At 39.3% G+C, this 26756-nt stretch overlaps 1 protein-coding gene across 1 annotated transcript in view; it reads left to right on the top strand.

Annotated features, from left to right (window-relative positions):
* wipi2 (WD repeat domain, phosphoinositide interacting 2) overlaps positions 1-26756 on the top strand; it is a 72280-nt gene that overhangs the window by 25626 nt on the left and 19898 nt on the right. Inside the window, exons 2-7 of the mRNA XM_043711917.1 lie at positions 4437-4519; positions 6331-6500; positions 13568-13664; positions 17061-17158; positions 19738-19830; positions 25049-25119. Coding sequence (XP_043567852.1) covers positions 4437-4519; positions 6331-6500; positions 13568-13664; positions 17061-17158; positions 19738-19830; positions 25049-25119 — 612 coding nt within the window. The remainder of the gene's footprint in view (positions 1-4436; positions 4520-6330; positions 6501-13567; positions 13665-17060; positions 17159-19737; positions 19831-25048; positions 25120-26756) is intronic.

The raw sequence follows: 26756 nt of genomic DNA on the forward strand, positions 1-26756 counted from the left end.
ACTAACTGTACCTGTTATGCTCACATCCAAATCATTTATGTAAATGACAAAAAGTAGAGGGCCCAGTACTGATCCTTATGGCACTCCACTAGACACAGGCCTCCAGTCTGAAAAACAACCCTCCACCACCACCCTCTGTCTTCTACCTTTTGAGCCAGTTCTGTATCCAAATGGCTAATTCTCCCTCTATTCCATGAGATCTAACTTTGCTAATCAGTCTCCAATGGGGAACCTTGTCGAACGCCTTACTGAAGTCCATATAGATCACATCTACTGCTCTGTCCTCATCAATCTTCTTTGTTACTTCTTCAAAAAACTCAATCAAGTTTGTGAGACATGATTTCCCACTCACAAAACCAAATGTTGACTATCCCGAATCAGTCCTTGCCTTTCCAAATACATGTACATCCTGTCCCTCAGGATTCCCTCCAACAACATGCCCACCACCGAAGTCAGGCTCACTGGTCTATAGTTCTCTGGCTTGTCTTTACCGCCCTTCTTAAACAATGGTACCACGTTTACCAACCTCCAGTTTTCTGGCACCTCACCTGTGACTAATGATGATACAAATATCTCAGCAAGAGGCCCAGCAATCACTTCCGTAGCTTCCCACAGAGTTCTCGGGTACACCTGATGAGGTCCTGGGGATTTATCCACTTTTAATCGTTTCAAGACATCCAGCACTTCCTCCTCTGTAATCTGGGCATTTTGCAAGATGTCACCATCTATTTCCCTATGGTTTATATCTTCCATGTCCTTTTCCAGAGTAAATACTGATGCAAAATTTTCATTTAGTATCTCCCCCATTTTCTGTGGCTCTACACAAAGGCCGCCTTGCTGATCTTTGAGCGGCCCTATTCTCTCCCCAGTTACCCTTTGCCCTTAATATATTTGTAAATACCCTTTGGATTCTTCTTAATTCTATTTGCCAAAGCTATCTCATGTCCCTGTTTTGCCCTCCTGATTTCCCTCTTAATATACTCTTCTGAGGATTTGCTCGATCTATCCTGTCTATACCTGACATATGCTCCCTTTTTCTTAACCCAACCCTCAATTTCTTTAGTCATCCGGCATTCCCTAGACTTACCAGCCTTCCCTTTCACCCTGACAGGAATATACTTTCTCTGGATTCTCATTATCTCATTTCTGAAGGCTTCCCATTTTCCAGCCGTCCCTTTACCTGTGAACATCTGCCTCCAATCAGCTTTCAAAAGTTCTTGCCTAATACTGTCAAAATTGGCCTTTCTCCAATTTAGAACTTCAACTGTTAGATCTGGTCTATCCTTTTCCATCACTATTTTAAAACAAATAGAATTATGGTCGCTGGCCCCAAAGTGCTCCCCCACTGACACCTCAGTCACCTGCCCTGCTGTATTTCCTAAGAGTAGGTCTAGTTTTGCACCTTCTCTAGTAGGTACATCCACATACTGAATCAGAAAATTGTCTTGGACACACTTAAGAAATTCCTCTCCATCAAAACCTTTAACACTATGGTTAATGATTTAAGGTGGAACACATCCCATTCAAACAGCTCCCTCGTTCCCCAGTACTGGTTCTAATGGACAATGAATTAGAAGTGTTTCTCCTACTCCAATGTTTGAGCCATGCATTTATCTCTTCAACTTTGACCCTGTGCCAATTTGCTTGTGACTCAGATGCTAATCCAGAGATTATTACCTTTTTTGCCTCTGCTTTTTAGTTTTGATCTTAACTGTTCATAATATCTCGGCAGAATTTCACTCCTTTTTTTTCCACCTATCTTGTTGGTACTTATGTGGACAACAACAACTGGATCTTTCACCTCCCAATTCAAGTTCCTCCAGCCCAGATGAGTAATCCTGAACCTGTCACCAGGCAGGCAACACAGCCATCAGGATTCTTGATCCTGGCCATGGAGCAGTATCTGTTCCCCTGACAATACTATCCCCGATTTACAACTACATTTCACTTTTCTCCACTCACTTGAATGGCTCCCTGTAGCAAACTGTTGTGGTCAGTTTGCTCATCCTCCGTGCAGGGAACAAGAATCTCAGCTCTTGAGATTGTCTAACAGTTTTGAGGCTCCTTCATCACTACCTCCTGGATCCTTCTACCTGCCTTGCTTGTAGTCACACCCTGCTGTCCCTGACCAAATTAGAGATAGTTAATCTGAGGAATGTGTCTGGTGAGCCCCTGATCCTGGATTCAACCTTGTTTATTATGAGCCAAAAAAGTGAGCAAAAAGCACCTCTTTCCCCTTTGCACTAATTTCCACATTGCCTCCAAATTCCCAGAACTGTATGCTCACTCACCCTGTATGTCTCATTCTGGTTGTGATCTCTCTTCACCAACTGTGTAAAACTTCCCTTTTCCCCCTTTGAGAACTGTCTCACATTTACACTTGGTGTTAACTTATAGGCCAGGCTTAATTTAAAATGCATTATATTTAGAAACTGAATACCATTGTACAAATGGAATTTCATTTTTCGCAAATATTCTTCTCTATCAGTTCCTCTTCCTTATATCTGAGTCTAATCCATGGTCTCCACTGCAGTTTCCTTGTGTAAGCAATAGTAAGTTTTTGACTGTGGAGACAGTAGTGACAGATGAGCTGTGTTATTCCCTGTTATTCACATATTTGCAATTGATGGTTCCTGGAAAGCATTCTTGAGTAGGAATTTTTGGTTCTCAAGCACTGAAACACAAGGATTCCCCAGTTTGTTGTGACACTCCACAGTTAAAACTGCAGTCTCTTTTATATATTGTCAGGAGTAAACAGGAAGCTCTTGGTTCTTGATTTTAAGTGTTATGTATTTGCAGTTCATATCATTTGAAATAGTCTGTTTATAAGGAGTGTGATGAAATGAAGGAATCCGTTTTACCTTTTTCTGAAGTCTTTCAAATCCGATATCTGCTTTTGTAAAACTGGCAGCAACTAGAATCCTGACCATATTTGACTAGATGCAGATGTTGCACATTTCACCAGTTGTCTTCAAAACTTGAGGGAGGAGCCATACTATTTTTGAGAAAACGCAGATTGTAAAGTGTGTTTAGTTTGGTTGTAGAGTCATTTTCATAGAATAGAATCCCTACAGTGTGGGAAAAGCACTTTGGTCCAACAAGTCCACACCAACTCTCTGAAGAATAGCCCACCTACACCTATTCCTCTTCCCTGATACTGTACGTTTTTTACCCTGACTCATGCACCCAACGTACACAACCCTGAACATGTAGCAATTTAGCTTGGCCAATTCACTGTGTGAGGAAATAGGAGCACCCCAGAAGAAACCTCAAAGGCAGCCAGAGGAAACCCACGTAGACACGGGGAGAATGTGCAAACTCCACACAGTCACTCGAGGCTGGATTCAAACCCCTGTCCCTGGTGCTGTGAGGCAGCAGTGCTAACCACTAAACCACCATGCTGCATGTTCATGCAACATGGAAACAGACCTTTTGGTCCAAAGAGTCTGCACCGACCATGTTACCAAACCAAACAAGTCCCATTTGCTTACGTTTGGCCCATATTCCTCCAAACTTTCCTATTTGTGTTTTTATCCAAATGTCTTTTAAATGTTGTAACTGTACCTGCACCCACTGTAGATGATATGCATTTTTTTTTGCCAGATCCTTATTAAGTTTGTTACTACTTCTGATATTTAAAGAGCTATACTGGCAAGACAGTTTAGAAGGTCAGAATGGTATGACTGTGGTGTCCATTCCTCTGAATCAGGAGTGTCTCAATTCAAGTCCCACCTACTCCAGGGATGAGTAATATTTAGGCCCTCTTTGGTACAGTGATAGAGTGCCTACCCCTTAACCAAGGAGCCTAGGTTCAAGTCCCACTTGCTCCAGAGGTTTTTAATACCATCTCTGTACAGGTTGAATAGAAAAAAATAGGTCTAGTTTTTTAAAAAACTTTAGACGGTCTGAATACACTTCCCAAGTGTTAGAAAGTCAGGGGAAGAAACATGCATAAAAGTTATTTACGCAAGAGTCTTGGGATTTAGTTTGAGATATTTTATTGCTTAACTTTCAAGGAGCTAGAAATATTTCTACAGTTGGTATATGTATGTTCAGCAAGTTTGCATAATGAAGCCTTAGATCAAGATCTGATGTGATGCACAATTATTAAAGGGAAAGATTTATGCAGTTTTACACAGGAATGGCATGCTTTCAGAGACTAAAATAATTAACATTTTGTTCATTATTCTGAGCAAGTTACTAAAAGCTAACCTAGATATCTAGCCTAATGTATTCTCAAAGGCATCTATGAGAGTGAACTAAGATATGGGAACACAGTGTAAAATGTGGAAAATCCTGTCTCATCTGTGGTAGGATAAGTCCTGTCTTGTGCACAATTAGATGACAGTAGCTGTTATCTTCGGGCAGCCATTGATTAAAATTGGCCTGCTTTCAGTTAGCCATTGAAAGTGCTCTCTCATTCTTTTTCACAATAGGTCCCTCGCTGTTGGCACCAAATCTGGTTACAAGTTTTTCTCACTTTCATCGGTGGATAAATTGGAACAGATCTATGAATGCAGTAAGTGATACTGATTGAATTGTAATTGTTGTCCAAAGCAGTGTAAATGTACAAGTTGCTGTGTTTCTCATTATTTTATAATGTAACAAAAGCCAAATTACTCACCTTGAGGGGTACATTCTTTGCTGATACTCCATAACTGCAGTGAGGTTATTAAGCATTCTAGATATGCTATCTAGAAAATTCTCATTTTTGGGAAGGAAAAATGCCAAACATGATGGAAAAAGTACAGATTAAATGGGCCTTTCTGATTCTGGAACCCCTATGTTTTACATATGGTTAGGGGCGGGAATGTTGGTGTAGGAGGAATTAATTAAATCTGCCTACTTCTGTGCCACTTTACCTGTCTCCTTGCCTGCCTCAATCTGTCCTCTGTTGAACTCTCATCCATGCCTCTGCTTCCATGTTTATCTGTTCCAGTGTTTTCCTGGCCAGCTTCCCATCTTCCACCGTTCGTAAATGTCAGCACATCTGCCTGTGCTCACTCTCTACACCAAATATTCCACCAGCCCATTAATCCTAATTCTTAACATATACTGCCTTCTGGAAGAATCCAGGATGGAAAGCCAGGGTGTTTAAGATCTTTTGGCATTTGTAACAATGTAATGAGGCTGTGCTGGATGTAGAATGTTATGTGCCAACTATAAACTGTAGCTGTAGCGTTCCTGTCTGTCACATAAAGAAAAATACATAAAGGAAATTGTTCAATGAGCACAACTAGACGCTTACAAATGAATAAAATTGTTAAATTGTTTTGAGAGATCTGAATGCATGATAATTCTTTGTATACAGCAGGTCACTTATTGGAAAATCATTTGTTTTGAGGATCTGAGTAGGAGAAAATTATAAAACAAATAACCTTTGACCTGGGATTTTTTTTACATGCAGTGTACAGAAGAACCTCAATTATATGAACAAGATGGGTGGGCACTATTTCGTTTGGATAATTGATTATTTGGTTAATTGATTTCCTCTGGGGCTCAGAGTTTTGTGTGAAGTCTGCTCCTTGTTCAGGAGACTAGGCAAAAGCATGCTGTGCACGAGACCCCCCCCCCCCCACCCCCCCAAACCAGGCCTGTCCCATCCCACTCTGCCCCGCCCGCCTCCAACCCCGCACCCCCGTCCATCCCCACCCACTGTCTGACACTCGTCCTTGTCCCCACCCCCTCCGGGGCACTGGACTGTACACCAACAGTAAGACTGCTACTGCATTTGTGGGGGAAGTCTCCAAATAGAACACACACATGCATACATGCATGCACACAACCTTTTGACAGGTTCCACCTCTGCCATGTACAGGACAATGTTGGAGAGATTTTCTGGAGAAGGGGGGTGTTTAGGGTTCACCCCTAAGTAGAACTCCAGGGAAAGTGTGGGGAGAGAGAGAGAGGGGGTGAGAGGTCGGTCATTTTGAGACGGTGCCCGGATTGTCCAGGACTATTCTCGGCAGCATTTCAGTGAGCCCAGTTCATTTTTAATCATTGTACCTGTAAAGAAAAGATGCGATCAAGGTTAAAACAGCTCTGATGTAATGTTTCTATCAGGACTTAAGATCCCCTTTGGATAATCCAATATCCGGATAATCGAGGTTTCTCTGTATTATAAACTACACAACTCTGGCGTTTTAACTAACTAACACCTTCCGATAAATAAAACTTTTGTTTATTAATTGAAATACAATTATGAGTAATGGATTATTTTAGCTGAGTGAGCTTTGGTTAAATGTCTCCTCGTCAAAGTTTACATTCAGGAATATTTAGAATTTCTTTGCAGGTGTTGAATGAATGTAACTTTTTTCTGTTTGTTTACAGCTGACACAGAAGATGTTTGTATTGTGGAACGATTGTTTTCCAGCAGTCTAGTAGCTATTGTGAGCCTTAAAGCACCCAGAAAGTTGAAGGTTTGTCACTTTAAGAAAGGAACTGAGATCTGCAACTACAGCTATTCTAATACAATCTTGGCAGTCAAGCTAAATAGACAGGTAAGGATCTGTGATATAATTTTTCAAAGCTATCTGGGTAGTAGTAGGGCTTAAGGAACCAAAGGTCTCAATGAAATTTAACAATATTACTAAACTCATACAAAAGTGTACATGTCCTTTAAATGTGACACAATTTTGTTAACACACCATGTTATACTTGAGCTTGTTCAGGCTTGTATGCTTCTCGGTCCTTCTAGTTTTGACCGTAAAGGTCGGTGGCACAATTATGATATCTTTCATATTAATTCCTAATAAAACTTGTGCAAGTATTGTCCCCACTGCATTTCTGTCTGTACCCAATTGTTGGTGTGTCTAACCTTTTTTCCTCTACTGATTCTGCCCACCACTAGTCCTTCCCATCCATGCAGCCTATTGAAATGTTCCTGAATGTTTTGCTGCATTTTTTAATGTATGAGAAACTATTTGTATGGAGCTAGGAAAATTCACCATTGTTAAGTACTCAAATTGTGCCATAAAACCTTGTAGGTCACACCTAGCCGAGTTGTCAGCTGATGAGCCATCTCTCGGGCTCTGATCAAAGTTAATAACTTACAAGCAAAAAGCTTGGGCTCTCACCTTTTAATATTTTTGGCACATTGTTCTCTCAGGTACAACTTTAACATTATCATCAAACTTGCTGGTGTGCATGGGCTAAGCGCTGTCTGCTTCTTTCAGTTACAAAGGTCCAACCAGTCTCCATCCAATACCACCACCACCTGCCTGGCTAATTGTTTAGACTGAAAAGCATCTTTCAATTGCACTCCCATCTCTTTCAATACTACTCCCTTCCTCCAAAGAAAAGATGTTGCTGTGGCAATTCATATGAATGGTAACTATGCCTGTCTTATTATTATAGGTACATGGAACATTTCTTGTTTGAGTTCTACATGGGCAGATTCCCTTGACTTTTTATTTGATAAGTCAGTGACTGTATTATGTCACTTCTAATTCTCACCCTAAATTGGAAAACTTTTTCAACTATTCTTCTAATTTCCATTCTTTTTCACCTTCACATAGTCCAGCAAACCAATATTCATTATAAGACCACTGAGTCAAAGCTACAGTGACTACACTTCCTCACATTCTACTGTCTGTAAGGACTTTATTCCATTTTGCTAAATTCCCCCCGCCGGCTACGGTGGTGTAACCTTACATAGAGTCATAGAGATGTACAGCATGGAAACACACCCTTTGGTCCAACCGTCCATGCTAACGAGAGATCCCAACCCAATCTAGTTCCACCTGCCAGCACTTAGCCCATATCCCTCCAAACCCTTCCTATTCATATAGCCATCCAAATGCCTCTTAAATGTTGCAATTGCACCAGCCTTCACCACTTCCTCTGGCAGCTCATTCCATACACGTACTACCCTCTGCGTGAAAAAGTTGCCCCTTAGGTCTCTTTTATATCTTTTCCCCTCTCGCCCTAAACCTATGCCCTCCAGTTCTGGACTCCCTGACCCCAGGGAAAAGACTTTGTCTATTTATCCTAACAATGCCCCTCATAATTTTGTAAACCTCTGTAAGATCACCTCTCAGCCTCCGCCAACTCCTGTACTCAATACTCTGACCAATAAAGGAAAGCATACCAAACGCCTTCTTCACTATCCTATCTACCTGCGACTCCACTTTCAAGGAGCTATGAACCTGCACTCCAAGGTCTCTTTGTTCAGCAACACTCCCTAGGACCTTATCATTAAGTGTATAAGTCCTGCTAAGATTTGCTTTCCCAAAATGCAGCACCTCGTATTTATCTGAATTAAACTCTATCTGCCACTTTGCAGCCCTTTGGCACATCTGGTCCAGATCCTGTTGTAATCTGAGGTAGTCCTCTTCGCTGTCCACTACACCTCCAATTTTGGTGTCATCTGCAAACTTACTAACTGTACCTGTTATGCTCACATCCAAATCATTTATGTAAATGACAAAAAGTAGAGGACCCAACACTGATCCTTGTGGCACTTCACTGGTTACAGGCCTCCAGTCTGAAAAACAACCCTCCACCACCACCCTCTGTCTTCTACCTTTTGAACCAGTTCTGTATCCAAATGGCTAATCCTCCCTCTATTCCATGAGATCTAACCTTGCTAATCAGTCTCCAATGGGGAACCTTGTCGAACGCCTTACTGAAGTCCATATAGATCACATCTACTGCTCTGTCCTCATCAATCCTCTTTGTTACTTCTTCAAAAAACTCAATCAAGTTTGTGAGACATGATTTCCCACGCACAAAGCCATGTTCACTATCCTTAATCAGTCCTTGCCTTTCCAAATCCCTCAGGATTCCCTCCAACAACTTGCCCACTATCTCAATGCTTCTGAAATGTCTTTTCCTTAACTGAAATGTACGCTGTTCCATGATTGATGGAGTTCTAGACTGTTGGTTCCATTTAATGCACTTGCCCCTTCCACCTCTGGTAAAAGCATGTCAGGGTTCCTGTTGTTCTTATCCACACCAACTATCTTCCATTATTTCTGCCACTTCCAGAAATCTGCATCGAATGCATCCTACTCTGTCCTTTCAACATTCTAAAGTGGCATGGTGGCTCAGTGGTTAACACTGCTGCCTCACAGCACCTGGGTTCGATTCCCGCCTGTCTGTGTGGAGTTTGCACATTCTCCCTGTGTCTGTGTGGGTTTCCTCCCACAATCCAAAGATGTGCAGGTCAGGTGAATTTGCCATGCTAAATTGCCCACAGTGTTAGGTGCATTAGTCAGGGGTAAATATAGGGTAGGGGAATGGGTTTGGGTGGGTTTCTCTTCGGAGGGACGGTGTGGACTTATTGGGCCGAAGAATCTAATCTAATCTAAAGGCACCTCATCTTTTGGTCATTTTGGATTCCACAATGAATTCACTCGGCAAAGGTCATAATCTCTGCCCAAATTTGTTTCCTCTTTCTTTGTTTATTATTCTTTCCCTTTGTTTTCAGGTAGCTGCTATATATTTTCTAATCAACCCACTTAGGCAACTATTATTCACGATGCTATAATTCTCACCATCTGTCGGCCCATCCTTTGCAAATATTTAGGAAGGCAAGGGAGATGAAGTATGAAACTAAGGATGTTTTGCTATATAAAAGCAAATTACTGCAGATGCTGGAATCTGAAACCAAAAGAGAAAATGCTGGAAAATCTCAGCAGGTCTGGCAGCATCTGTAAGGAGAGAAAAGAGCTGACGTTTTGAGTCTAATTGACCCTTTTGCTATAACTGCAGGACTTGATGGGACTGCAAGTAACGTACCACCTGCTTAAGGAAAAATGTACATTCAATTGAAGCAATTCAGACAAGGATCACTAGGTTGCTTTCTGCGATGAAGGCTTGTTTTATGATAAAAGTTTGACCAGGTTACCATACTCTCATTTGAAATTTAGAAGAATGAAAGGTGGGCTTAGTGAAACAAACAAGTTGATGGAAATTTTTTAAAAATTCACTTGAGGGATGTTGATGTTGCAGGCTGGGATTTTATTGTTCGCCCCTAATTACTCTTGAAGTTGTGAACTGCTGTGGTATGCGTGTTCAAGGTGGATTCACAATGTCATTAGGGAGGAAATTCAAGGATTTGAACCAAAATCTTTGAAGGAATTATGTATTTCCAAGTCAGAATGGTGAGTGGCTTGGAGAAAATTTGCAGGTACTGATGTTCCCTTATATCTCACCCATGTCCTTTTAGGTGTTAATAGTCACTGGTGTTTCATCACACTCTTGACAGAGTGTGTGGGCTTGGGGGGGGAGTGAAGCGAAGGGGGGTGGGGGGGGGGGGGGGGAGCGAGCTGATCAGGAAGGAAGTTGCTTGCTGTAGTATTTCATGGCGTTTGACCTGCTCTTGTGGCTACTGCATTTATATGGTGAGTCTAGTCTAGTTTCCTTTCTGATTGATGGGAATCCCCAGACTGTGTTAGTGAAGGTTTCAGTGATGGTAGCACTATTTAAGATTGTGGAATGGTGGACAGGTTCTTTTGTTGGACAATTTCATTGCCTGGTATTTGTGTCATACAAATGTTCCTTGCCACTTATCATCCCAAACAGGGGTATAGTCTCGGTCTTGGTGCATTTGAACGTGGACTACTTTGGAATCTGAAGAGCTATGAATAATGCTTAACATTGGGCAATCATCAGTGAATATCCCCACATCTGATCTTATGGTCATTGAAAAAGTAGCTGAAGGTGTTTAGGCATTGGACACTAACCTACAGAGATGATTTTGAACAACCACTGGTATATTCCTACATGCCAGGTATGATTCAAAAACCAGTGGAGAGTTAGCCCCTGATTCCTGTTAAAAGGATGGATGCAGAGGTTATTATCCCTGCAAGGGGGAATCCAGAATTGGCTTATATTCTGAAGAAGGGTGCGCTACACCATCTAAAGTGGGAGATGAGGAGGAATTTCTTAGGATTGTGAAATTCGGAGTTTCTTTAACCCTGGAGAACAACAGGGGCTAAGCCATTGCATATATTCAAAGCTGAGAGAGATAAATATTTGATCTAATGGCGAGTCGAGAGTTATGGGCAATAGACGAGTAAGTGAAGGTCAAAGTCAGATCAGCCTTGATCTTATTTTATGACAGAGCATGTTTCGGGGCTTTGTGGCCTATTTCAGCTCCTTGTTCTCATGTTACCTGTCCCATTATCACTCCCTTTGGCCTTGCAACATGAACGCTTTGTTGCCATTTACTCTCTCCTGCCCTCTACTCCATCAGAGTATTTGTTTATTCCCTCCTTTTAATTTGCTCAAAACAGTTTCTAATGTTTTCCAGCTATGAAAGATTGCACACTTGAAGCATTAACACTTTCTCTCCTTTTACAGACGTTGCCAGACCAGAGCATTTTTTTATCTTTCCTACATCTGTATTTTTTGGGTGTATATGTATACTGCAATGATCTGTGTAATAGATGTTTGGCAATAATAATGTATCATGGAGATTTTAAGATTGAACATAAGAACTAGGTGCAAGAGTCGGCCATCTGGCCCTTTCAGCCTGCACCTCCATTCAGTAAGACCATGGATGATCTTTTCGTGGATTCAGCTCCACTAACCTACATTCTTACTGTATCCCTTAATTCCATTATGGTTTAAAAAAAATCAATCTTAGCTTTAAAGCTGTTTACTGGAGTAGTGTCAATTATTTCACTGAGCAAGGAATTCCTTAAATTTACAACCTTCTGGATGAAGAAATTCCTTCTCAATTTGGTCCTATTCCCTCTAATCTTGAGGCTACGCCCTCTTGTCCTAGTTTCACCTGCCAATGGAAACTTCATCTCTACATCTATCTTATCTATTCCCTTCATAATTTTATGTTTCTACACAATCCTCTCTCATTCTTCTAAATTCCAATGGATATAATCCCAGTCTGCTCAGTCTTTCCTCATAAACCAACCTCCTCAACTCCAGAATCAACCTTGTGAACCTCCTCTGCACTCCGTTTAGTGCCTTCTCAAGTAAGGAGACCAAAACCGCAAACCTTATTCCAGATATGGCCTCACCAGCATCTTGTACAGCTGCAAAATAATCTCCCTGCTTTTAAACTCAATCCCTTTAGCAATGAAGGACAAAATTTCATTTGCCTTCCTAATTACTTGTACCTGCAGACCAACCTTCTGTGATTCATGCTCACGGACACCTGGGTCCCTCTGCATAGCAGCATGCTGCAACTTTTTACTATTACTCCTAGCAAAATGGATGACCTACCAAATTGTAATCTAATTGAATCATCACCGGAACCGAGAGACAGAATTCTTCAATGCAGTCTTTGTTTTCATTAAATGCATGCATTCCAGATTTTCCGAGGTTATGTAAAGTGTTATTTTTCTCCGTCGGAGATTGTGAAGTAAGTGCCAATGGTTGGACATTGGTGCATCAATGTTCGTATTTGGATAGCTATGTGGTGAAGGATAGAACTGTAGCCTGGTCTTAATCCACTCAAAAGCTTCTAATGAAAGAGGCATACTTTTACGTATCATGCATCTTCAACTAACTTTTAGGGATCTTTTAGCCAGCTCCGATGTAAAATATGTTTTTAATGTTTTGAAATTATGACACACCTCCATAGCTAAAGAGACTTAAACATTGCTTCTATATACATATATGGGCAGAGAGAATCCACCATAATGCCAATTGCCTGTTTACAATTAATACAAATTGATATACAATTTAACACATGAACATGAATAATTCTTGTTTACAATGTAACTGATATAATTAATTTGCTAATTTTTGATAGATTACCAGGGAATCTTTAAATGTAAAGAAAGAGATGTGATTGTGTTTTTGAGTATCAGATCAAAATGCGGTCTTATTTTAATTATTGGATGAAACAGCACAGAAGAAGCCCATTTGTCTTATCATACTGGGCCATATCTTTGAAAGAGCTGTTGAATAAGTCCCACATGTTGCTGTTTTCCCATCAATTTGTTCTTTTCCAGACATTCATCCAATTCCCTTTTGAAAGTTATGATCAAGTCTGTATCCACCGCTCTTTCAGACAGTGTGTTCTAAGATCCTTGCAATTCACTACATAATTCTCTTCTTGCCAGTTACCTTAAATTTGCATTCTTTGGCTACTATCTCTTTCAAGTTTGTTACACTTTTAAAGTTACACTATTGTGTGGTGTGGCTGCAACTTTTTGCCACAGTTTATACTATTGATAGATCCAATCCAAACAGAACCGAGGACCTTCTGCAACCAAAATTTAATCTGTGGGACATTTGTTGGAACAGTTTGTGTTCAGGTGGCATTTTGACAGTGGCTTGACTATATTCAGCACGCTGACATTTTAAGTGCTTAGTAAGAACATTTTATTGGCATTAGGAGTATTTTGTGGTGCCATTGAGTTAAAAAGAAAGTTTGGAATTTTGTTTGAAATCCTTCCACCTGTAGAGGGCAGACTTTCAGTGCTTAAACCCATAAAGCTGCAAGACCTTTATAGCTTACAAAATGTGAACATTTCCTCCATAATTCTTCAATCATTGAATTCCAATCCATTAGTGATATAGTTCTTTGTTTTGTGATATCAGTATGCTGTTGTGGTTCTCTGAGGCCAATATTGACTTGTTTTCTCTCATGTAGAGATTGATAGTATGCCTGGAAGAGAGTTTATATATTCACAATATCAGAGATATGAAAGTACTGCATACGATCCGAGAAACTCCTCCAAACCCCACAGGTAATTCTTACAATACATTTTGATTATTATCTCAAGAATTGGGGCAGTGACTTTATGTACCAGCTTTCCCTTACAGCCAGGTGAAGGCAGAATGAGCTTATTTAACTAAAAATAGTGTCCAGTACACACTGATACTATGTGGAAAATACTATTTACCTGAAGTGATTGGTAGCTTTTTCATTTTTATTTGCAGCTAATTTAGATTGAGTATTTCCTTAATAACATCTTTTCACTGAGTTCAAGTTAATCAATCTGCCAAATGCTCAGGTTTGTGGTTATACAATTTACATTGTCCCACAGGGGAAGAAGAATGTTACCTTTCTCCAAATAGCCTGTTTAATTTTAGTAAGCCTTAACCATGTTATTTAAAGTTATCATTTAAAGTTATACCTTAAAATCTTGAGCGAGAAAAGATATATTTTCCCAGTGAATATAGGGAATTAGGGGTGAACAATAAAATATAAACTTTTTGAGAAGTAAAATCTGCACATTTGTAATATTTCTGAAATTTCAGTGATTTGTTATTTTGGATTCCTCCTGCTTTACTTTTGTTACCCCTCAAATAGTTCTTGCCAGTTTCAGAAAGATTCCTTAATTAAGTTGAGCGGTTTTATCTATTCCCCATATTTGCTTTGCTTTATAATCATGTATGGATAATTCCTTTCATCTCTCCCATATTCCTTTCAAGCTTTGATAAGGTTGTATCGCTAAAGCTGTTTCATTTCTTTGCCTTTTGTGCTGGTTTCTAATGGTGTATGTGTGATGAGAATCTTTGCTATTTGTTGGATTGACCCCCTTGTGCAGTGGTAGTGTTCCTACCCCTGGTCTAGCAGGCCTGAGTTCAAGTCCCACCTGCTCCAGGTGTGTGTAATAACAACTGAATAGGTTGATCAGAGAAATAGGGTAAAAACAAATTGGATGGGTGAGGGCTCTTATGCAGATTTGTGTCCCATCTGCCCCAGAGGTATGTAACAATATCTTTGAATAGGTTGATTAGAAAAGATCTAGCAGTTGTATGGTTCCAGTATTAGTCTTTTTCATGTCATTTTCATGCCTAGGTATGATGTTGCTAAGGCTCTTTCCAGTTTTTCCCTTCAGTGCTTAAACTGTTGTTCATACCTTTTTGTTGTCTGTGCTTGATTAAAAGCCTATGTGTTTGCACGCCATATCCTCCTCTAGAGTCATAGAGATGTACAGCACAGAAACAGACTGTGGATCCTTCGGTCTAACTTGTCCATGCTGACCAGATATCCCAACTACTACCCTCTGCATGAAGGTCCCTCTTATATCTTCCTCTCCCTAAACCTACGTCTGTCTAAACCTACGTCTTCTAGATCCGGACTCCCCCACCCCAGGAAAAAGACTTTGTCTATTTATCCCCTATCTGAATTTCAGAGTGGACCTTTCTGACTTTTTCTGATAGCTGCAGGATGTGTTTAACTCTTAACTCTTGCATGAATCTTTATCTTTAAATTTTTTCAATATTTAGCTGTCCTAATTAGTTAGGCTGCTTTATTATCAATTAAATCTGTATTCCTAACCAGACATCATTACAATCCTACTTGTCTGATCATCTAAAATATTACTTTCATAAAGTACATCAAATCACTCCTAATTGAACAACACTGACAACTTCATATATTCATGATGAGCTCCAATCCATGCGCAGTTTGTAGTTAGCAAAATAAATACAAAGCAAAGCTGAAATAACAGAAGTTTTGGGATAACTCAGCAGGTCAGGTTGCATCTTTGGGGGGGGCCACAGAGTTAATGTTTCATATTGATGACCTTTTGTCAAAACAATTCAGATGAAGGGTTATTGACCTGAGATGTTAATTTACTTTATTTCTGTATACTGATCCAAAACAAAGCAGATAGTCTATGGATTTGGGAAGACTATCACTGTTGTTATGGCCATGACTTGAAGGCAGGCACTGTATTTCTCTTTAGTCAACTATACCATGACCATAAAATAAATTTAAATGTTTTGTCCAATTACCAATATGACTAGTTAGATATTTTATCTACATACTGTTTAGAATAAAAAGATCTAAGTGATAATTTATTTTGGAAATGAGGTTAATTGGTAAAAATATCAAGTTAATTAACAGAATTTGAATTATGAAAGCATAAATATTTATCCTTCTAAATACCTCAATGTACACATGAACACGCTCTTGCACCAGGAAAAGGGTAAAAAACAGGTTTCCCTCTGCACAGCAATTCACTTTGGGGGAAAAAAAACATTTCTTGGTTCGTTTTTGAGGACAAAGGGATAAGGTGTGAAACGTTCAAACCAGCTCTAGTTATGGTATTCTGGCATGTGTGGATGGGTGTCACTAAGCATATGTAGTTCTCTCTGGGATATATGCAAACATGGCTTCTCTAGAAAACACAGTATTGATAAGTCCTCTGGGTACTGTTCGAAAGTACTGGGTACTTTCATGTTGGTTGGGTTCCATGCAGATATCAGCACTGTTTATAATGTATTTTTGGGAGTTGGTGGGGGCGGGGGATGTAATGTTGGGGTTCACAAGAATTTTTCCTGAAACAGGAGAGCTAAACTGGGAAGCTCTTTTTCTTTAGGTTGGTCACAAGTACCCAAAACTGATGAAGCTTGGCAGTCAGAAAACCAAGGAGAAAGTGAGGACTGCAGATGCTGGAGATCAGAGCTGAAAATGTGTTGCTGGAAAAGCGCAGCAGGTCAGGCAGCATCCAGGGAACAGGAGAATCGACGTTTCGGGCATAAGCCCTTCTTCAGGAATGAGGAAAGTGAGGAATGAGGCCTGCTGGACACACTTTCCTCATTCCTGAAAGAAGGGCTTATGCCTGAAACGTCAATTCTCCTGTTGCTTGGATGCTGCCTGACCTGCTGCGCTTTTCCAGCAACACACTTTCAGTCAGAAAACCAAGCACAGGTCTCCAGTAAACACTAATTCACATACACATCTTATGAGTCCTTTCAAGAAATAGTTTGTTCAAAAGAAAATCTAATGTCCTTTCTTGAATTTCTTTAAGAAAATTCTAGATATTGACAGTCCTTCAAACATAAGTATGAAGCAGTGTCCATATATAAAATCAATATTGTACTGTTCACTTGATGTTTTATTGCATTGTCTTGTAGCTTTGAAACTTTTATTACTACGGTGAAGGTGTTCATGAATGCAGTGATTTAATTGAAAAGGGTGATGACGGTCGTTCTTTCCATATAAATAAGGTTTTCACTGTCTTGGATAGATATAAACTGGGCTGCATTGTTTTATTAGAGTTTATTTATTTCATAAAATAAATTTCATAAGTGTGTATAATGTTCCCTGCGCCTCTGTACTATTATGTATATTCAATCCTAAAGCATTTATGAAATTCCTTAATAAAGACCAGTTTTGTTACTTTCAGGACTTTGTGCACTTTCCATTAATAATGATAATTGCTATCTTGCGTACCCTGGAAGTGCAACAATTGGGGAGGTACAGGTCTTCGATACTATCAATTTGGTAAGTAGATGCATATTGAGAAAGGCTGCATTAATTATTTATGTATTTATCTTTATATGATATTATTTGATGCAACTTTATAAATAATCTCAAGTTTAGCATTTACACATTCTTTTAAAATTATCCAAAATTGATGTGTAGTGTAAACAGAATGATTGGTTGTTGTTTTTTCATTTATCACCCAACACTGTTGATTGGCAAACTACCTGGCTCTTCCCTCAGCTGAATATCATTGCCGTGGCAAGAAAACTTAAGTTGGCACAACAATAATTAAATATTTATACAGGTTGGGGAGGGATTGGAACAGATATGGAGGACATGTTGGAAGAGGATTAAGTGAGTTGAGCAAATGTGTGATTAAAGGAGGAAAGTAGTGTGATGGAATAGTAAAAAGATGAAATTATTTTTGGTATGCTGCTAAAGAGTTAAATGAAAGATGCAGTGTTGAGGACTGGAATTTCAGGGGGCATATATTTAGTGATTAGAATGTTGGAATGAAAGGCATGGGGTATTGTACAGGAGATTGCACCCTCCAGAGAAATTTCAAGATGAAATAGCAGGCTAGAAGTGGTTGTTTACATAGTGTAAAATTAAACCAATGAGAAATAATGATTTTGAAATGAACCACCTGAATCTTCTGAGGAGTGACAGTCACTAACTGTGATTGTGCTCCTACTAGGGCTGAGCTCTGCATTTCTGGCAAAGACCTCTGATCCCAGCTTCACATCTGGCATTGGTACCTGCGATCAAACTGTTATTTCTTGGTCTCGGACAGTTAGGCAAAGTCAAGTCAGGTTTCCTTTTTACAGCTGCAATTCATGTAATATGTTAAGATTTGAATGTTTCAAAGTTTGTTAATTCTGCTATTTCCAGCTCTGATTCACAGCTGAAATTGTGCATACTGTTTTAGAAAATAATTACTAATTATCCTATGGTTAGCATTTCTGTTTGTTGTGAAAACCCCCTGAACCCCCAGTTTCACCTTCCTCCCATTAACCCTACAAGTGTTTACCTCCCTTCAAAGCCTTCACCCTGACACTATACTATTTCTGTTACCATCAACAACATTCTTCTCATAATCTCATTTTTCAAAACTTCTCCGTTCACCCATGCTCATTCCGGCAATGCTGACTTAACTGATATAACCCAGGCAGGTGCCAGACATTCAAGAGTAAGAGTTAGTGTATAGTGGGGGGGGTGTGGAATTGCATGCTCTGTGGTTCAGGAGGAGTTGGAATTGGGTACTTTTCTTGTTTCGAGTGGATGGCTGGTGTAGGGTTTAATGGGTGTTTTTAAAATATTTATATATGGGATATCTGCATTATCTACCAGGCCAAAAGATATTGCTCTGGTGAAATGGGTTGTTAGCTGCTGCCATGAATCAAAGGCTAAGCATGTCGGAACACCCACCATTTTGTTGGCAATAAATTTCCAGGATTTTGGCCATCTGACCGTGAAAAAAACAGGTGACATCAGGATGGTGTGGGGCTGCATGAAAGTTGTGGTGTTCCCAGGCATTGACTTGACTGCCTTTGCTCCTCTTCTGGTGGAGGTCACAGGTTTAGAAATTCATCTATCTTTTCTAAATAAAGCACACTGATTATGGATAGAAGGGCAGGAAATTGAAGACCTTTTTGTTTTTCCTTCCCTATTCATAAGTGAGTCTTGAAAAAGGCTATTAATAGGCCTGCATTTGTCTGTTAACTCAACTGACTCTTCTGAGGGGCCTGGGGTTGGGTTGATGGTTCATTTGGAGTTTGCTTTTCAAGAAAAGCTATATATTAACTTTATTGGCAGCATTGTGATTTAAATCCTTGTCAATTTGTTATTGGATCAAAATTGAAATGAAACCCAGACACTGAGTGAGCACTGAGCATGAATTTGCTGTCTCTTTGGTGGTTACTAATAATTCTGAATAGGAGGTGCCAGTTTCATTCCCTTTGAAGTTGTGTCCTGCAAAGCTCAGTTCTCCAAAGTAAACATTACAGTCAGTGCATGAATAAAGAATTTTATCAATATTTGTTACTTATTCTCTGACTCTTCTTCCAAAAATAACTATTTTGCATAACTCAAGACACTGCTTTTTCCAAATGATCCAGTCATGGCACAATATGAATTTTGTACTTGTTGTCAGCACACAACCAATTAGATATGGATAGAGGTTGAGTTACAGTACAGTTGCACAGTCCATGACTTCAAATCGTGAGATAACCATTCTTTGTACACCAGTATTCTTTTACACACACACAATTTTTATACAGCGTTGTAATGGAATTCGTTAAATGTGAAGCTTTCAAATATCTGCTGCATAACATTTTCATGGCTCTTGCATTGTGATGGCAATGAGATGAAGGCCTTTGAGCTAAGTAAATGCTTGATATTGATCGTAATAGCACATGTAATTGCTTTTTAGTTTGCTGAGAGTCTGAATTATTCACAGCCTTGTTTGTAAAATCATATTTGACCCTGAGCTGCTGTTCATATGCATATGAGAAATATGAGGAATATTTTATTTGAACTTTGTGTTCAATAAATGGAATGTTCACGAAAAAATTTTTCATTGCTTTTTTGTTTTAAAGAGAGCTGCTAATATGATCCCAGCTCATGACAGTCCACTTGCTGCTCTGGCATTTGATGCAAGTGGTACGAAACTAGCGACAGCCTCTGAAAAGGTAAGCCATTTGAAGTAGATGTACGTTTTGAATATTAAGCTTTAAACAATAACATTTTCACACTAACAATTAGAGAAATAAGTTATACCTTGACAGGCTAAGCATTTTACCACATTTGTACAGAATCTTCATTCCATGGTATTATCCAAGAAGAATCGCCAACACAATATAGCAGATTCATATAAGGAGATGAAAGGGTAAATAATAATAAAACACAACCAAAATGGTAGCTTTTGCAAGCATAAAGAACAAAAAAAATATAAGCCATTCCTCAGGCATACACCTTTGTTGAATAAGATGGCTGATTTTCTATCTCTGATGCACTTGGCCATACTATCCCTTGTTCCGAGCCATTTGTCAGCCAAAATTGGTTAGTCACATCCTTGAAAAATGTTCAACAACTGACTATCCACAGCTCTGTGGCAGAGTGTTCCAAAGATTCACAGTTCTTTTAACAAACTTCATCTCATTTCGATCCTAAATGACTAAAATCCTCGTTCTGAGTCTATGGCTTATAGTTCTTGACTCCTGTAAGGGGTGAAATATCTTATAAACTTCTGAAGCAAGGTAAATAAGATCGTAAGAAAAAGGGGCAAGCATAAGCCGTTAAGCACGTCAAACCTGCTTTGCCATTCAGTGTGACCACAACAGTATAGTCAACTGATGGTCTGACTGGCAAAGATGGAGCTGTGAAAATTTCAGATGTGCTAGAATTGGAGGAACATGGAGATTCTGGAAAGCTGTGGGTTACATGTACAAATAAAAGGTTGAAAGAGGAAACATTTCTCCTCATTTCTGCCTGGAAAAGGTACCTCTAATCTTAATACCATGACCCTGAGTTCTGGACTGACCCACAAGAGAAAACATCCTTTCTACATGCATCTTGTCAAGACTATTCGTGATCCTATAGACTTCAGGCAAGTCACCTTTTTTTAAACTCGAGTGGAAGCAAGTCCAGTCTATCCTCAAGAAAGCCCCTGTATTCCAGCTTGATATTGTAACCCTCCTCCAGTGCATTTATATCCTTTTAACTAAGGATACAAAAACTGCACACAGTAGTTGTGTTTTCACCAATGCCCTGTATCACTGAAGCTTCACATTGTTTTTATGTTCGGTTCCTCTGTAATAAAGGACAACATCCCATAAGCCTTTTTGATTGTGCTGTACCTGTGTATTAGTTCTTTGCTACTAGTGCACTAAAACACCTAAATCCCTTGGCACCTTAGAATTATGCAGTTCTTCTATGTTTAAATGCTCAGCTTTTATATCTTCCAGACACTGTGAACTTCACATCTGCACCTTCCGTCTTCAAAACATACTTCATTACTTACCTTTGTGTTATCTGTGACCACTATGCCTTTGCTCCCCTCATCTAAGTTATTGATGTAAATTGTAATAAGTCAAGGCACAGAGTCCAATAGGACTCCATCACTCTCCGACCGACAATCCAACAGAAACCCAACTTAATCCTACTCTGCTTTCTGCTAGCCAACCAATCTTTTGTCTGTGCTACTGTGTTACTCCTATAGCATAAACTTTTATTTTCTGTCCTAAGATTTGATGTGACACCTTATGCCTTCTGGAAATCAATCTAGTATCTTATAGGATCCCCTTTATCCACAGTATTTGTTACTCCTTCAAAGAACTCCAATAAATTGGTCAAACAACATTTCCCTCTCTCAAAACCATGCTCATCTTCCTGATGACCTCAAATTTTTCAAAGTATGCAGCTATAATATTTTTAATGATTTGATTGTGACACTTTCCCTATGACCGATGTCAAGCTAACTGGCCAATTGTTTCTAACTCTTTATTTAAGAAGGGAGAAGATTAAGTATTTGCTATTTCCAGTTCATGGAACCTTTTCTAAATCTAGGAAGTTTTGGAAAATTAACCTCATTAACAACCTCTCTGAGACTCCAGGATGAAGTCTGATCTGTCAGCCTGCTTTGCTTGGTACTAATTCATAATGATTATAATTTTGCTAATTTCATTTCTCCTTTTCACCTCCTGGTTTACAGTTAGTACTGGAATTTTTTTGTATCTTCTGGCGTGAAGACTGAAGTAAAACATCTATTTATTTTATCTGTGATTTATTATCTATTATTAACTCCTCATTCTCACTGTATTGAGTACCAATGCTCATTTTATTTAATATTTTCCCATTTAAATATCTGTAGAAACTCTATCCATTTTTATATTCCTAGCTAGCATCCTGTCTTCTTCTAATTCTCTTTTGCTGATTAGCATCTTCCTTGCCGCTCATGCTTGCGCAGTTGTGCCTTTTCCTTATGTTTGATGCACCCCTTAACCTCTTAACTACAAAGTGTTCCCTTGAGAATTTTTATTCATATTTGAAATATTCTTATTTTGAGTATTCTGAAATATCCTTTTAAACATCTGCCACTGTGCCCTCTCTTTATCTATCCCCTAACCTATTATGCCCATTCACTTTAATTTTTGTGCCTACATAGTTGTCCTTATTTAAAATGCTAGGCTTTGATAGAATATTCTTCCTTGCAAATGGATGTTTAGTTCAATAATAGGTGGCTCAGTGGTTAGCACTGCTGTCTCACAGCGCCAGGGACCCGGGTTCAATTCCCGCCTCGGGCAACTGTCTGTGTGGAGCTTGCACGTTCTCCCTGTGTCTGCATGGGTTTCCACTGGGTGCTCTAGTATCTTCCCACAATCCAAAGATGTGCAGGTTAGGGGAATTGGCCATGCTAAATTGCCCATAGTGTTCAGGGATGTGTCAGTTAGATGCATTAGTCAGGGCTGAAAATGTGTTGCTGGAAAAGCGCAGCAGGTCAGGCAGCATCCAAGGAACAGGAGAATCGACGTTTCGGGTATAAGCTCTTCTTCTCCAGCACCTGCAGTCCTCACTTTCTCCTTGCATTAGTCAGGGGTAAATATAGAGTAATGGATTTGGGTGGGAACTCTTTGGAGGGCCGGTGTGGACTTGTTGGGCCAAAGGGCCTGTTTCCACACTGTAGGGTTTCTAAGAATATTGTGGTTGCTCCTACACAAGGGTTCCTTAACCCTGAGGTCATTCATTAATCCTGTCATATTATGCAGCACTGAGTCTAATATAACCTACTCTGTGGTCTGTTCCAAAATATGTAGCTCTAAGAAAAGATCTCAAGAACATCCTATGAACTTGTCTTCCATCTGCTACTACCAATTAAATTTTTTTCAGTTTATATATAGATTAGAACCACCTGTGATTATTGCTTTTGCTTAATCATAAGCACAGAGTCTTGTTGGATACTTTGTCCCATATTATGGTTAATGTAAGGGGGCCTGCAGACTGGTCCCATCAGTGACTTCTTTCTTTTAATATTCCTCATCTCCACCCAAATAGATGCCAAATCCTAATTTCCTGAACCATGGTCATCTCTAGCTATAGGTCGTTCTGCTATAATATGCATTTCATCAGCGTGAATTGGATAATGCAAACTTTCTACTGAATGGGTACAGCGACTATCAGCAATCTTCTACAGTGCGATTTTCTCTTGTGCAAGGTTGCAGAGGAACATAACTGTCACATTATAGCAGAACGACCAGTATTGTACAAAAGCCATCCTTGATTAATGTACTATCCCTCCATCTCTACCTACCTTCCCATTTTCCTTGATTGTCATATACCCCTCAATATAGAGGAGACATCACTGTGTGCTATCAGTTTGTTTACTTGGTATCTTAATGCATGTAACATTCAAAGTCTGCAGTATTTCTTTTGTTATCTTTGTAACATCTAGCCTTCATTCTTGCTATATTTGTTGGTTTCCCTCTGCCCCTTCCTATCAATGGCTGACTGTCATTTCCCATATTATTTTCCTCTCTCTTACATTGTCTCTGCACTGCGGTATACGATATCTTGCCACATTTGGCTCTGTTAAAATACCACTATTGACAAATTCGCCATTGATTTCAAAATCTTGATTTAAAATAATTTCATGCTGTAAGTCTTTGAATTAATTGTGCTTTAAGAAATATGAGTTGCACCTGGAATAAGAATGTTAAAAACCATCAATGTAAAATAATGGCAGTCACTGTACAGAAGGGAGCTATCTCGCCCATTTAGTCCAAAGTTTGTGCTTATTATTTCTAAAAGTATTCTTTTGGATTTTAGGCAGTGATGACGTGGATTATCTATTCTCCAGCCTGCTATCAATTTCTTTAATGTAGCAATTGTTTCACAAGAAAGTGAGATGTCCCAGACCATTTTGAAGAACATTAAAAGCTAACCATTTTCATAAGTATGAAGTTTTGTGTTGGCCCAACTTGGGAAGCTGGCTGGTTCTCTTTCCTAAAATACACTGCTTAGCCTGCTTGGAATTTTATGATAGCCATCAGTGTTACGGATTTATTTAATTCATTGCATGACTAGCCATGATGGGATTATGAACTTGCAGCTGCTGTGCCGCTAGTTCAATATTGTAGTCACTACACTACCATAAGAGCCTACCATAACCCTATTTCTCTAGTTCTTACCCTTGTCCTTTTATGTTATTTCTTTACAAATACTAACATAGAAGATCTGAGTGAAAATTTGAAATACAGGCTAAGATGTCAGGTGGATGAGCCATTTGTAGATTGCCATCTGCTACTTCAAGGCATTTGGGAATGGCTAATTATTTCTGGCCTACTGGTGTGATTTCTAACTGTGTGAAAATGTCTTGTTTGTAGAAATTTCACAAATATCGAGAAAAGAAGACTAGACTGTAAGGTATCGGAGCAGAATTAGGCTATTCACCTCATCAAGTCTGCACTGCCATTCGATCATGGCTATATGTTTCTCAACCCTATTCTTCTGCCTTGTCCTTGCAACCCTTTATCCCTTTACTAATTGAGAACCTAGCCACCTCTGCCTTAAATACACTCAATGACGTGGCCTCCTCTATCCTCTGCAGCAATGAATTTCAGAGTCACCACCCTCTGGCAGAAGAAATTCCTCTCTCGTAATGTGTTGAATGTCACACTGTTGCAAAGCACAACAATATCAGGCCACTATTTTATGTTCAGATTTTTGATCAAGTCTATGCTGTATGAGAGGATAGTGTGTGAATTTCATCCTATAAATCGTCCTTTTTTGTAAAGGTATTCATGTAGTGCAGAGCTGTAATCTTTTCCTTGCTGAATCAGCTTTGCTTATGATGACTTGTGTTTTCATGCTCCTTTTGCTCATTTTTGTCTCGTTTGATTGTTGTACTTGCAGGGAACAGTAATCAGAGTGTTCTCCATTCCAGAGGGACAGAAACTTTTTGAATTCCGAAGGGGAGTTAAGAGGTAAGAAAATGGGGGATATGTAAACTTGATGGCAAGCCTGCTAGACTTGTGAGGAATTAAAACCCTATTCAACTGAGAAATACAATAACATGAAAATACAATAAGTAGGAGTAAAATAGTTCACTCAGTCTCTCAAACTTATTACACAATTGGTATTTGGTATTCAAAAATCTATCACCACTATAAACACCGGAGGAAACATCAAAGAAGCGCTTCGCAGGAGGCTCCCAAGCACTGATGATGTCGCCTAGCCAGGGGACGAAACGTTTGCAACAAAAACTTCCAGCTCGGCGAACAGAACCACAACAATCTATCAAAGTCTCTCTCGAATATAGTCAAAAACCGAATACAGTCCTCTTGGGCAGGGAATTTCAGAGGTTCATAAGTCTGAAGAAATTTCACCTCTAGAAGTATTACTAATGGAAAAAAATCCTTCCACTATCTCCCCATGAACCTTTGTCTTGGACTTGGACTTGAACTAAGATATTCCAATCTCTCAAATTTCCTACAAAAGTGAATAACTTGAAAATATCTCCACATTATATTTCATCTGTTTCATTTTTGCTTACTCACCTAACCTATCTATATAGCTTTACAGGCATTTTCCATCCTCCTGACAGTTCACTTGCCCTTAAAACTTTGTATTGTTAGCAAACTTGCATATATACATGCAGTGTTCACACCAGAACCATGGATGTAGATTGTAAATAGCACTCCTCTTTGCAGCACCCTGTTAGATTAAAGCCTAGCAAATGTTTATTCCTACTCCCTGCTTTCTGCCCCTTCGACAATCCTTAAGCCCTGCAATATCAGTCCACTGCCCCCAATTCTGTGAGCCTTAATTTTGTGGACTGACCTCTTGAATGCTACCTATTGAACGTTTTAGTTGAAAATGCAAGTTCTCATTTCTGTTTATCTACAACTTCTTTAAAAACGAAAGGTTCAACTGGTTTGTCAAACATAATTTCCCTGTGATTAATCCATATTGACTCTACCCAGTCATATTATGATTTGTAAGTATCCTGTTACCATGTCCAAAAAGATAAATTCTAACCTCCTTATAACTGATATTTGGCTAATGACATGCAGTTTCTTGATTTCTTTCCCTCTTTTCCTCAATAGCAAGGCTAAATTTGCTGTTTTATTCATGTGAAATTTTCCAGTTTTTTTTTCATTAATCGTAATTCAAGTATTGCATTTGCATTGGACCTTTGTGTTCCTTACAATATCTAGAATGTTGTTTTTTAAATACTCCACAGTGAATTACAAAATACATTTAATAAGTCTGTATATTTTGGGTCAAATTCCCTTTGGAGAATTACTATGGGTGTACCAACATTGCATGGACTATAGCATTCAACAAGGCAGTAAGCATCATCTTCTCCGAGGGCAGCAAGAGATGGGCAACAAATGTTGGCCTCGCCAGCAATGCTCAGTTTTAACTCCTCCTTGGAATCTATCAGCTATAACTCAAGCTGCCAATTGTAACAATTGTCACAATTTGACAAGCTTTTTAACTTGATTGTTATTTACTTCAGATCCCACCATGTTGGGATTTGACCCCATGTCCTCAGAACATAATTCTGGGACGTTGTAATATTGCCACTATTCTATGTCCTGTTAGCTATGGAGATTCA

The sequence above is a fragment of the Chiloscyllium plagiosum genome, chromosome 21 (genome assembly GCF_004010195.1).
Source record: "Chiloscyllium plagiosum isolate BGI_BamShark_2017 chromosome 21, ASM401019v2, whole genome shotgun sequence".
Classification (NCBI taxonomy): Eukaryota; Metazoa; Chordata; class Chondrichthyes; order Orectolobiformes; family Hemiscylliidae; genus Chiloscyllium; species Chiloscyllium plagiosum.